At 38.2% G+C, this 13,921-nt stretch overlaps 1 protein-coding gene across 5 annotated transcripts in view; it reads right to left on the bottom strand.

Moving 5' to 3' along the window:
• Window positions 1–13,921, bottom strand: part of MAP4K3 (mitogen-activated protein kinase kinase kinase kinase 3) — a 133,115-nt gene that overhangs the window by 30,016 nt on the left and 89,178 nt on the right. For 3 of the 5 annotated variants that reach the window (XM_080683351.1, XM_080683353.1, XM_080683355.1), the window contains 5 exons: window positions 8,912–8,950; window positions 8,352–8,405; window positions 3,822–3,864; window positions 2,064–2,223; window positions 445–557 (listed from right to left, as the gene is read on the bottom strand). In XM_080683351.1, coding sequence (XP_080539477.1) covers window positions 445–557; window positions 2,064–2,223; window positions 3,822–3,864; window positions 8,352–8,405; window positions 8,912–8,950 — 409 coding nt within the window. The remainder of the gene's footprint in view (window positions 1–444; window positions 558–2,063; window positions 2,224–3,821; window positions 3,865–8,351; window positions 8,406–8,911; window positions 8,951–13,921) is intronic. The other 2 variants (XM_080683352.1, XM_080683354.1) reach the window with 1 other exon arrangement.

The raw sequence follows: 13,921 nt of genomic DNA, 5'->3' as shown, positions 1-13,921 counted from the left end.
AGCTATTCCAGGTAAGAGTAGTAATATCACAAACTGAAAATCTACAGTTAGAAATTTATCCTAGGGTAGAAGCTATAGTTTTCCTTATCTGTCCATGTCCTTGTTTCCTAAACTTCCTGACACCGTAAAAGGGACTTTTAAGGAACAATGAAAAAAATAATAGTTATTTTCTGAACAATCACAAGAAGACTAAGTGTTTACTTGCATGCAGGTCACAAATTGGCCTAAATAATTCAAACAGAAAGCCATCATTTAAGTTTACCATACAGCAAAGTTATTTTTTTAAAGATTTAAACAATCCATATTATTATAAATACACTAAAATACCAATATATTCATTATAAAACATACAATTGCTGTAGTTCACTAATTATAATCGCAAACCTAACCTAATAGTGAAAACGAAAACCAATACAAGTAGACTTTATGAATATAAATACCTACTGGTACATCTTTCTTTTCTTTCCTTGAAAGGTTTGTTCCTCTATGTTCATTCTGTTGTTGATATAATGATCCATCTCGTTCACCATTTAACTGGAAGGAGCCCACTCCATTTCCTTCAATAAGATGTTTAAATATATTACAAAAAGGACTAACTTTCACTCAGAAAATGTAGGAAAGAAAAACATTTCTGTGACAGTTTCAGCCTTCATTTGGGATCACCCAATTAGAATATTTAGCACTGAAATAAGAAGTGTTACATATGTGCTCTTCTACTTATATCTTTACTAGAGGCCTGGTGTACGAAATTCGTGCATGGGGGGGGGGGGGTCTCCTCAGTCCAGTCTGCATCCTCTCCAATCTGGGACCCCTCAGGGGATGTCCAACTGACGGCAGTCAGACATGCCTCTCATAATCCGGGACCGCTGACTCCTAACTGCTCACCTGCCTGCCTGTCCGATCGCCCCTGACTGCCCCCACCCCCCTGGCCTGGTCACCCCACGCAGTCTGCTGTTCAGTTGTTTGGTCATCCCTCACTAACCCCCCTGCTGGCCTGGTCACCCCACACAGCCTGCTGTTCAGTTGTTTGGTCGTCCCTCACTATACCCCTGCCGACCTGGTCGCCCCATGCAGACTGCTGCTCGGTCAGCTGTCCGGTTGTTTCGGTCATGACGGCCCCTGGCTTTTTATATATTAGGATTTCTTTCATATAGGCAAATTTATTTATTTATTATTTTTTAATCCTCACTCAAGGATATTTTTCCATTGATTTTTAGTAAAAGTAGAAGAGAGAGGGAAAGACAGAGAGAAACACCAACGTGAGAAACACATTGATTGGTTGCCTCCTGCAGGAGACCCAACCAGGGCCTGGGCCGGGAATGAGCCTACAACCAAAGTATGTGCCCTCGACCTGAATCGAACCTGGAACCTTGGTCCACAGGCTGATGCTCTATTCACTGAGCTAAACCAACTAGGACCATATGGGCAAATTTAAATTCAGGTTGTATCATATATTCGTGTTAAGAAGACAAAAAGAAACACTTTCAAGAAAGGAGCAATTTAGAGTATGTTATCAAAGAAACTTTCATTGCTCTTTTTTTAACAACTTCTTTTGCATAATTCACAAGAAACTTTACAGTATTAAAACAGCATCCTCTATTATTAATTTAAGGCAAATACCCAGCAAATACTGACCATTATTTTTTTTAAACAATTAAATGAAATAAAAACAAAGGAGTTAGCCAAAATATCCTATTCTTTTACTAAAACAGAAGTACCCTATAATCAATACACATTTTCCTTGTTTGTTCAGAGTTTAAATTTCTTTTGTTGCCAAACTACAGATAAATGATGAAATGGACATAAACAATTCTCCAAAAGAGGGAAGGCTAGATAGGAAATCAAAAACAAGGGGCAAAATATCTCAAACTAGGCCACAGGTAATCCTGTCATAAAACCACTTTAAACCATGAGGCAAAAGGCAGAAAACATCTCTGGAGCTATAGCCTTCCTTCTTCCCTCCTCAAAGGAATTTCAAATAATTTCTCAAAAGAGTCCCTCCGTTTTTTTTCATACGGTATGAAAACCTATTTCACTCCTTTCACCCTCCCTTCCCCCATTACCTAAAGCAATAGGCTTTTGTGGAGGTAATCTGGGAGGTGGTGGTCTAGGTGGGACTTGGGATGGTTTAGCTGGGCTCTCTGACATGGGACATCTCTTGATTGTTCCTTGATTATCATCCTCAGTAGAATGACTTTCCTGGGGTATGAATATGGACTTAGGCTGAAATAATACAGAAAAGGAGACCAATGATTAAACATGAAATTATTCACGTTTCATTAAACATAAAAAATATTACGAATTTTTCCTGAAGGAAATATTATTATATATCAGAGGCTTTTAAACTGTGTATACTAGCAGAGTTTCAAGGTTATTCAACTATCTGATTCAGATGATCTCAATACATATTTTAAAATTATACACTAAAATGCTTTCTCAGGGGAAAAAAAAGAGACCTCTTTCTATTAATTCCTTACAAGCCTTCCCACTTAGACTTGCCAAATAAAAATATTCTGGTCTTTCTTATCTTCAATTTAAATGAGTCTCTTTTTATTTTAAACATTCAGGCTATTCAGCTCCTTACAAGACTAATCTAAACTGTCTCTTTTAAATGACTCAATGTCTTTTATGTTAATGCTTAATCTTTTAGACTGGGGGTAGAAGAAGGTATCAATTAAAATTTTATCATCATGGAGAATACTAATGAAAAATGCTTGAGAAACTTTCTATTCGGACAATTATGAAACCTCCACCAGCAGGAGGTTGGGAGACTTTATAAATTCTTATAAATATGTCCCTTAATAGGAATATTACTTAGCACTCATCTCTTTGAGATTTAGATCTTTATATTTAACCTAAACAAGCAAGTGCAGTATTATTTATCTGTGTGAATCATGATTTTCTCAAAAGTAAGAAATGAAAACAAAATATAGTAATATAATGGATGCCAAGACTGATCAGACTCTAATTCTCATTTATAACCCATGATTTCAAACCTATAAAATCAACAGCTCACTTTATAAACAGTTCCTTCTATAATTAAAACTTGCTATGCATAAGCTTATAAAATAAATTTATATTAACTCCTTTTATCTTAAAAAACCTCTCATCTGTTGGAATAATCTATTATTTTATGATGCTTTTGTTTGGCAAAAGGATTTCATTGATAAGAAAATTGAAAATTACTGACCTATTTTTAATTTAAAAGTACCTTCTGAAAATTAAATATCTGGATAAAACACTATTCTTTACTCATTCTCAGGGCATCAGTTACTAGATTGTAGATTTTGAGGAACAAAATCTTATTTAAAAATGTAAGTTGCTCGGCAGGCGTAGCTCAGTGGTTGAGTGTTGACCTATGAACCAGGAGGTCAAGGTTTGATTCTCAATCAGGGCACATGCCCTGGTTGCGGGCTCAATCCCCTATAGGGGATGTGCAGGAGGCAGACAATCAATCTCTCTCATCATTGATGTGTCTATCTCTCTTTCTCCCTCTCTGAAATACAAAAATATATACATATTTTAGGAAAAAGTAAGTTTCCTAAACCAAGTGAAATACTACTAATTCATTAATATAATTATTTTCATGTACAAATTTCTAGAACTTATTTAGAATAAACAATAAGTGGCAAGTTGGATAATTAAAAAAGAGAAATAATAATAACACAATTATCGACTTATATCATGATTAATTAGTAACTTCTTCATGATTTTTTTTGTGGGTCCCAAGTGAAAATAAGCTACAGAATAAATATTAATACAGTATCAAATAGTCACATACATACACAAACAACTTCAAATTGAAAAATAATTCTGCCTACCTTTGGTGGCAAAGGAGGTGGAACTTTTGCTTTCATGGTTGAACTATAAAAATATAAAAGTTTAGAATTAGTACTCTTTATTTTATTAAAAAAATCATTACTAAACTATAATTAATTTTTCAAAGTTATGGAAGAAAAAATTGTATAACAAGTTCCTTTTTTCTAAGACTGGGCATTTTCTAAAATATTTTGTTAAATATTCAAATTATGCTGAATGGAGTATCATTCAGAAGTAACCGAGTAGATAAGCTTTCTTGATTTCAAATTCTACCCAGTAATAAGAAGTGGGAAAGATAACTACAATTACAATTTATATCAATCGAAAGGTAATTAATTAATGTGAAACAAGTAATTGGTTTAGGGCCGTGGTTGGCAAACTGTGGCTTGCGAGCCACATGTGGCTCTTTGGCCCCTTGAGTGTGGCTCTTCCACAAAATACCACGGCCTGGGCGAATCTATTTTGAAAAAGTGGCATTAGAAAAAGTTTAAGTTTAAAAAATTTGGCTCTCAAAAGAAATTTCAATCATTGTGCTGTTGATATTTGGCTCTGTTGACTATGAGTTTGCCAACCACTGGTTTAGGGAAAAACAGCAAAATGATATATACTATAAAATATATCACAATGTAATATATATTTTTACTACCGTTAGATATGAAATATCTCTGATGAACCTCATCAAAATATACATGCTTTATGAAATTATAGACAGAATTGATTTGACTGAAGCTAAGATTCATTACAATTCAGGACTGTAGTTTCTAAAACATTTACAAAACTTAAAAGATGATAGAGCATAAATTCTCTGATGAGGAAAATGAGGCCCAGAGAGGTTAAGGGACCTGATCCACGGTCACATAGTAGTGAAGTAGAAAGGAAAACCTATGCCTCCAAGGACTCGGTGTGCTTGTCATTGATGTTTCTATCTCTGTCTCTCCCTTTCCCTTCCTCTCTGAAATCAATATACACACACACACACACACACACACACACACACACACACACACACACACACACACACACACACACTAGAGGCCCGGTGCATGAAATTCGTGCATGGGGGTGTGTGTCCCTCAGCCTAGCCTGCACCCTCTCCAATCTGGGACCACTCGAGAGATGTCCAACTGCCCGTTTAGGCACGATCCCGGTAGGATTGGGCTTAAACAGGCAGTCGGACATCCCTCTCACAATCCAGGACTGCTGGCTCCCAACTGCTCGCCTGCCTGCCTGATCACCCCCTAATCACTCCCCTGCCAGCCATATTGATGCCTAACTGCTCCCCTGCCAGCCTGATTGCTCCAAACTGCCCTCCCCTACAGGCCTGGTCACCCCTAACTGCCCTCCCCTGCAGGCCTGGTCTCCCCCCCCCCCAACTGCCCTTCCCTGCAGGCCCGGTGGCCCCAACTGCCCTCCCTTGCAGGCCTAGTCCCTCCCAACTGCCCTCCCCTGCTGGCCATCTTGTGGTGGACATCTTGTGTCCACATGGGGGCAGCCATCTTGTGTGTTGGAGTGACAGTCACTTTGCATATTACTCTTTTATTAGATAGGATAGAGGCCTGGTGCATAGGTGGGGGGCAGCTCGTTTGCCCTGAAGGGTGTTCTGTATCAGGGTGGGGGTTCCCTTGGGTGTGGGGCGGCCTGGGCGACGGGCCTGTGGCGGTTTGCAGGCCGGCCACGCCCCCCCCCCCCCCCCGCGACCCAAGCGGAGGCCCTGGTATCTGGGATTTATTTATCTTCTATAATTGAAACTTTATGGCCTTGAGCAGAGGCCAGGGCAGGCCAGGAACTTAGCTTCCTCCATCGCCAGGGAAACCCAAGCCTCCTGCTCGCTCCATGGCCGCCGCCATTTTTGTTGGGATTTATTTATCTTCTATAATTGAAACTTTGTAGTCTTGAGCGGAGGCCTGGGCTGGCCAGGGTGTACAGGAAGCTTGGCTTCCTCCATTGCCAGGGAAACCCAAGCCTCCTGCTCACTCTGTGGCTGCAGCCATCTTGGTTGGGTTAATTTGCATACTTGCTCCTGATTGGCTGGTGGGTGTGGCTTGTGGGTATAGCGGAGGTATGGTCAATTTGCATATTACTTTTATTAGATAGGATACTAGAGGCCCGGTATACGAATTCGTGTACCAGTGGGGTCCCTTGGCCTTGGCAGGATTGCGCTGAAACCGGCTCTCCAACATCCTGTATTGTGAGGGTAGAGGCCAGGCCGAGGCACCCTACCAGTGCATGATCAGGGCTGGGGGAGGGATGCGGGAGGTTGGTCAGCCGGAGAGGGACTGCGGGAGGGCTCCAGGGTGTGTCTAGATCATCTTGTTCAGTCCCAATCGACCTGACCCCAGCAGCAAGTTAACCTACTGGTTGGAGCGTCTGCTCCCTGGTGGTCAGTGCACGTCATAGCAACTTGTTGACTATCTACCCCCTGGTGGTCAGTGCACATCATAGTGAGCAGTTGAGCAGTCTTAGCATATCATTAGCATATTATGCTTTGATTGGTTGAACAGACAACTGGACAACTGCACACAGCATATTAGGCTTTTATTACATAGGATTTTTTAAAAAGCAAGCCTGGTTATAAGTAAAAAAAAGAAAAGAGGAGAGCTTGTGAAAAAGCTTCCATCTTCTTATAGAATCTGTAATAATAAAAGCATAATATGCAAATCAACCAAACGGCTGAACAGTGGAATGACCATCTGAACAACCACACTATGCTAGCCACTGGCGCCAGGCCAGCCAATACAGGTGCAATGAGATTGGTCAGGGGCCCAGCCATCGCCCCATGATTGCCCTGCAGAGGGAGGCCCAGGCCACTGACCAGTGGGCTATGGCGGGTGGGCAGGGCTTCCCTCCACAGGGCACTATCAGTTGCCCCAAAGAGAGAGGCCCAGGCTACCCCGCGGCGGTGCTGCGGTGGTAGGTGATCCATCGTGGAGCCCCAGCCAGTAGGCAGGCCTCCCTCTTTGGGGCTCTGTGACTGATTGTCCCAAAGAGGGAGGCCCAGGCTACCCCGCGCTGGTGCTGCGGCGGTAGGTGATCCATCGTGGAGCCCCGGCCGGTAGGCAGGCCTCCCTCTTTGGGGCTCTGTGACTGATTGTCCCAAAGAGGGAGGCCCATGCTAACCAGTGGTGCTGAGGCGGGTGGGCAGGGCCTCCCTCTGTGGGGGTGATCCATCGCGGAGCCCTGGCCACGTAGGCAGGGCCTACTTCTTTGGGGCGTTCGATCGCGGGGCTCCTGGACTGTGAGAGGGCGCAGGCCGGGCTGAGGGAACCCCCACGGAGTGCACGAATTTCGTGCACTGGGCCTCTTGTACATAAATAATCATCAACAGAATGTCGTTAAAGGCCACTCTGGTCAGGTCTTTAACGAAAATGTTACTGCAAACTGGAGGAAAGATGATCTTTATTATAAAGAGTCAGGGAATTTGGCTGAATTATGTTCTGGTGTTTTGTGGAAGGTAAAAATTCAAAGTAATGAAATGAGATATTTAGCTGAGATTTCTAAGCAAAGTGCTGACGGAGTGGCTTGCTTATAATGAAATAAAAGAGATGAACTGAAGAAAAAAATGCCAAGAAAAGAGAAACTAGCACTTGAAATTTGAAAAATTCTCAGCCTATCCCTATTACCTCAGAAACGGATAGCATGAGAAAGCATGTTCTGAAGAGAGCACCAAGAGTGTGGCTGGACTGTCACTCAATACGGAATTTATGGGATTTTACCAGCACAAACACTGGCAGCTTGAACGGAAGGGGATGGAGATGAGACAAATACAAAGGAAGGCTGGGAACTCCTTGGATTTTATAAAACAGGATGGACAGAGATTTCTGAACGTGCATACTCTTTAAGAGAGAAAAAATAATTCTGAAGGTGATCCATAGATCATTAGATCTAAACTGAATTGATTTATTATGACTTTAGAGTTGACGCTGGAAAGAGCTAAGACTTTTAGAATGACTATATTTTGCATGTGTTAAGGACATAAATTTTGGGGAATGAGGGGCACAATAATATGGACTGAATTGTGTCACCTCAAAATTGTATGTTGAGGTCCTAACTCTGATGTGATTATATCTGGAGATGGTAGTGCTTTTGGGAGGTAATGAAAGTTAATTGAGATCCTAAGAGTCAAGTCGTACTCGAATAGGATTAGTGGCTTTGTAAGGAGAGGGAGAGAGAGTTCTCTCTGCCTGTACACGCTGAGGAGAGCCCACCTGAGGACATGCTGAGAAGGCAGCTGTCTGCAAGCCTGGAAGAGCGCTACACCAGGAATTAAACTGGTCAGCAGCTTGAGCTCCAACTTCCCAGCCTCCAGAACCGTGAGAAATAAATCCTGTTTAAACCACCAATCTATGATATTTTATTAAGGGTGATGGAGCAGACTAATACAACTAAAACAGAAAAAGGAAAGAAGCTGTGCTACAACTCATAATACTACATTACCAATGACATTAAAATTACTGTCAATATTAGGCTGTCAGACTTATGAAATCAGAGCACATGATACTTTCTCTTTTACTAAAAATCAAAACAGAACGTACTGTTTAGATTCATCATCATCCCCTTCATCATCTTCTAAATGTGCCACATGCCCTCTAAAGATAAAGAAGGATAGTTCCATTGTTACTAAGTGAACTTGACCAAAATAGCTTAAGAAGAAATTTTAGAAAACTGCAAGACAGAATTTTACTTCTACATCCTTACAGAGTTAAAACACCAGTAACAACAAAAATGATCTTAAGGCTACATGTCAGAGAAGGGAACAAACAGACGACTCATCTGTGACAAAGTATTTTAAGCTTAATTAAAAAGTAAAATTACCACCCTGGCTGGAGTTGCTAAGTGGTTAGAGCATCAGCCTGTGCACCGGAGGGTCTCAGGGTTCAATTCCCCAGTCAAGGGCATGGACCTGGGTTGCAGGTTCCATCCCCACCCCAAGTCAGAGCGCATGTGGGAGGCAACCAATCGATGTGTCTCTCACATACATGTTTCTCTCTCTCTCCTTCCCTTTCCCTTCCACTCTCTCTAAAAAAAACCAATGGAAAAAATATCCTCACTCCTCAGGTGAGGATTAAAAAAACAAAACAAAAAGTAAAATTACCGCTGATGTAATTCTTCTTCAACAGACTTCAGAAGACTCCTTAAAGGAAAAAAAAAAAAAAAAAAAAAAAAGCAATGTGAATTAAGCAAGCAATAAGTATATATCTTCATCATTTTAACCTTATTGGCAAAAATTACTTTTTTAATATTTACTAGAAATATGCTACAATGATTATCTCAATACCATAAAGCATCAAGTTATATTTAATGAGCTACCTCTATTTTCTGTTGCTAATGTCTCTATATATGTATTTCAAATGAACAAAATAAACCCTAATGTTACTGAAAAATACCAATTCCAACAGAGCACAACCCACCACAAAATGCCACAATAGAACTGACAAAACAATAATTGCAGGGTCATAGTCAGGAGCTTCCAGGATTCAAATTTACCTGGAATATTTACGTGACACCTGAAATTACATTTTCTTTTTCTTAAAGTAAGGAAGGTGACACACTTTAAAAAAACATCATGCTCTCAGGCAATCCTACAAAATGAAACTCAACATGTTGGCTCTCTCTGCAGAAGCACGCATGCATGTGATGTGAATACATGAATGTAGTAGCACTCTGTTTCCACAGAACACACTCACTTACCTGAATATCTGCTCTCCAGTGGTGGACTGGCAAACATATTTACACTTTTGGGAGACTAAGCCTGTATCAGACCAGGTGTGAGGGTTTTATCATTAGGAGCAATTTATAAAACCTGCTACTCAGGAGGGTAAGAGAGAACTCATGGCATTTCTGAAGTCCCTTTACTTTTTTCCACTGCAAGCTCATGCAGCCTGTCTCCTGTATTATACTCTGCAAGCATAAAATCTCAATAGTCTCCCTAAAACTAATGGAACAGAGAGAAATATGGTGACTAAGGCAAAAGTATTCAGCAGAAAATTTACTCTCTCAAAAGCTAGAAGGTAGTACCTTCTAATCATTTTTCCTTCCTATATATATTGGGGAAAAACTGCCATTAGATTTATCAAAATGTAAAACCAGAGAAATTGAAAGCTGGTATAAGCAATTAATTGAATATATTTTAGCCATCAAATTTTAATTAGGCCAGCTTAATGATCTAAATTTGAAAAACGACCAAGTTCTAAATCTGGATCCTACTTTGCAGATAAAGGAAGTGAGGTACTTCAGTCAATGTATTACCTTAATCACAAAGCTCTTTCTGGCCTACCACCAGGAAGGCAGGAGCATCTCTGCCTAAAGGCAGTTTAGCAAAACGATGCCGGGTTGTGAAGCAAAGACAGCCCGAGTCTGACTCCTGCCTTGGCCACTGTAAGCTACATGGCCTGCAATAAGTCACTTTGATTTCCCTATGCTTCAGTTTCCACATCAGGAAAATGGGAATTACAATATACATGATGTCAAATGTTCATATATCTGAAGATACAATGCATTAATATAGGTAAAATGCTTAGAATAGTAATTTAGAACATAGTAAGTATTCAATTAGTGTTTTCTTTATTATTACTGACTAAACATTTCTTTAAACCTGCAATTCTCAAAATGTGGTCTGGAGATCCTGGGAGTCTTAGTCTCCTGTAGAAGGTCTGCAAGGTCAACACTATTTTCATAATACTAAAGTTTTTACTTTTTCATTCTTATTCTTTCATTGAAAATTCAACTCTAGTTTTCTAGACTATCAAGAACACTAGAGGCCGGTGCATGAGTTTGTGCACAGGTGGGGTCCCTCCCGGCCGATCGGGGCCAGCCAGCCGGGGAAGGTTGACTGTGGTCAGTGCACGTCATCTACCGGCTGGTCCTCCGGCTGTAAAGGTTGCTTAGGCTTTTATTTATATAGATGATATCATAACAGATTAGCAGCAGACATGAGAAACCAGCTGTCTTCTATTAAGCCAGACATTAAGGAGATAGGAAAAAAAAAAAAGTACTTTTCTTACTAATATTATTTTATTTCAGAAAAAAGAGCATTCTTCATAAAAAATGTTATTAGTTGACCTCAACAAAGTTTGTTGTATTACACTGACCTATATAATACCTTCTTGCAATTATTTGCTGCTTCTAACTCTCATGAGAAGAATCGAGTGGTATTGGGAAGGCGGTGCCATAAAGGTGGCATGTGAATTAAATAATAAAAATGCTACCTATGATAACATGCAATAGGTATATTACTATTAGAATAAATACTTTGAAAAGTTCTCTGTTTACATTTCTAATAATATAAATATTCACAGTTATAACCTATATTAACAAAAAACTCACTGGAGTCCCCAATAGTATTTTAAGACTGTAAAAGGATTCTGAGACTAAATTTTAAGAAGCGCTGCTTTAAACTATTTTACTAAATTAAACATAATATCTTTGAACTATACAGTGGGCTTTCATATCCTTTCAAAAGATGTGAAAAGAAAAACATTTTCTTGAGCATATGACAATATTTTTTGAAGCATTTTTTTCCAGTAGGGAATATCAGGATTTGAGAATAATTAAGAGGAGAATTTAAATGTAGTTTATTTTTAGTTACCCTGTGTAACTGAACTTATATGGCATTCCACTTTTCTAGGTTCTCTAAGAGAAAAAAGCTGACTAAGAGAACATGAAAAAGTGGCTAATCTATGGCCATGGACCCATCTATATTTTTTATTCATTTACTTATAAATCTCCTACTATGTGTTAAGACTTTTTTGTTAGTCAAGTTAAAGATGTCATTAAGTATTAATGAAAAGTAGAATACATTTGCTTTTCAGGCTTTATAAAAGAGAAAATAAAACATGGCTAAATTTGCTAAAATGTTAATTTACAGTAAATACTATATCTGGAGAGCACTGGAGAAAAATGTGATGCTGATTTAATCATCAAGACTGGGTCCTATACAATAAACAATGTCACTATTCACTAGTCCACTTCATTATTCTATTACGGAATTTTTAGAAAGTAATGAACAAAACAACACTGATGCCCTCAGATACTAAATTACTAAATCAACCTAAAATGATTTAAAAATTTGAATAAGTTTAAAAATGGAACTGTATGCAAATATAGATTTAACTGATCATGTGAAGAAAATAATCTGGAAGTAAAAAAACCACACAAAACTGCCAAAAATATTTAGCATATCTGAATTAACTAGGGAATTCATGCTGCTGACTACTCAAGTCTTTCAAAATCGTCTAACTGGTTCAAAACAATCTATAAAGTACTGCCCTGATTATATTTGGAAACAAAACCACTCCCTGTTTCTCTAAAACCAAAAGAGCAGTTTTATTCACTTATTTCACTTGATCTTACAATCAACAATTACTGAGTAAATACTACAAATAAGGGCAACTAGTAAGTACTTACTAAACCATAAATATGCCAAATGTTTTACAATGACTATTTCATTTCACCCCAAAAGAAGGTACTATTATAATCCCCATTTTACTAGAGAAACTGAGGTAAATTTCTTAGTCTTAATGGCTTACAGAAAGAGACAATTCTGGTCTTTACTACTACTACATTCAATTGTGCCAGGAATTGTATAATTCAATTTACTCTCTTCACTACTATTTAGGTCTTTTCTAAAAGAGAATTTATCTTTAGAATTTTTGTGCTACATTAAAAAATCACAAATAATTTAGAACTTTCTTTAAAAATAATACTTTGTTGGTTTTAAATGATCAGAAAAGTTGACCTCAATAATATATAATAAAAGAAAACCACTCAATAAGTCAAAATATGTAGGCATTTATTAAAAAAATAACAACTATCTTATATAGTTGCCACATGGTCTGTAATACATAGAAACCCAGAAATGAAAATCTGTCTGCCTGATCACCTATGGAGAAAGCAGGAAATCCTGTGAGTTTTAAAACACTGCCTAGTCACAAGGATAAAGCAGACATATCAGTACAGTAAGAGAAGTGCTACATCCATGCTCATGTCACATGTATGTATATGTACCTGTACACGAAACACAGCCCAAGGTCAAACTTTTGGCCAACCTACCTTGCCAGTAATTCGTTATATAGAATACAGTTCCTTAAGCAGGGATCCAATTAATCAAAAAAATGAAGGTTGGGCAAATTATTAATATTTTACCTAGCCAAAGTAACGATATACTATGAAAATGTCTAACAGATAAAAATCAGAAAATGGAAACTAAGGAATCTGGAAAATCATTTAGAGATGGACTATATATATATAATTTTTTTTTGGTTATTTTTGCAAGTATGCCATTTAAAAAGATATTTTAAATGAATCCAAGAAAGGTAAATGAAATATCTTTCCAAATTACCCTGTCTCTTAAAACATATCGAAATTTACTAACAAGGGCCTTAAAACCAGTGACCTCAAATTTAGACAAAATAACATAAAAAATACATAAACTTTTCATTTGCTAAATCACTATGAGACAAACTTTCCTTTGTTGTCTATCAACAAATTAGGACAAACTATAAAAAGCAATTAGTTATTATTAGGTAGAATTTTATTTTTCTACCAGGAGAATTTCACACTTATTTTCCATTTTAGGAAATATAAATAAAGTTACTAATAATAATTTAATAAAAAACACCTTACAGTACTTAAATGAAGTTCAGTTTAAATAAAAACTAAGGCATTTCTCTAGGTTGTCATTCAAAGCCTTTTTTCTGTGTTGAAAAACATATTTAAATGATTCATTTATTTAAAGAAAGAGACATGATTTTACAGTATAATCACTAAATCTGAGCTACTTGTCTTTAGTCACCCTTTGTCAACTGTTTAACTTAAAATAAGGGTGTGTGTGTATGTCTCAACTCTCTAATGCAATTGAAATTATATTTTGAAATTCTATTTTGATCTGATTATTAAAATATCTACATTGCTGGGAGATTTTGGCAACTTAAATAATATTTCCTTATAATACTAGCTTTTTTGGGGGAATCAAACCATTTTATTGAGGGCCTTCGAGGGAGGGTTGAAGGGATGAGAGGATAATAAGAAAATCTATGGGGAATAGCAGTCTGGTCCCCATACCTTGCTAACTCGGGCCTATGAACAACTGAAATTGTTACACCTG

This window comes from Plecotus auritus, assembly GCF_963455305.1.
Source record: "Plecotus auritus genome assembly, chromosome: 8".
NCBI classification, from domain to species: Eukaryota; Metazoa; Chordata; class Mammalia; order Chiroptera; family Vespertilionidae; genus Plecotus; species Plecotus auritus.
Note: the sequence above shows the minus strand (reverse complement) of the source record. Positions and strands in the feature narration are given on the sequence as shown.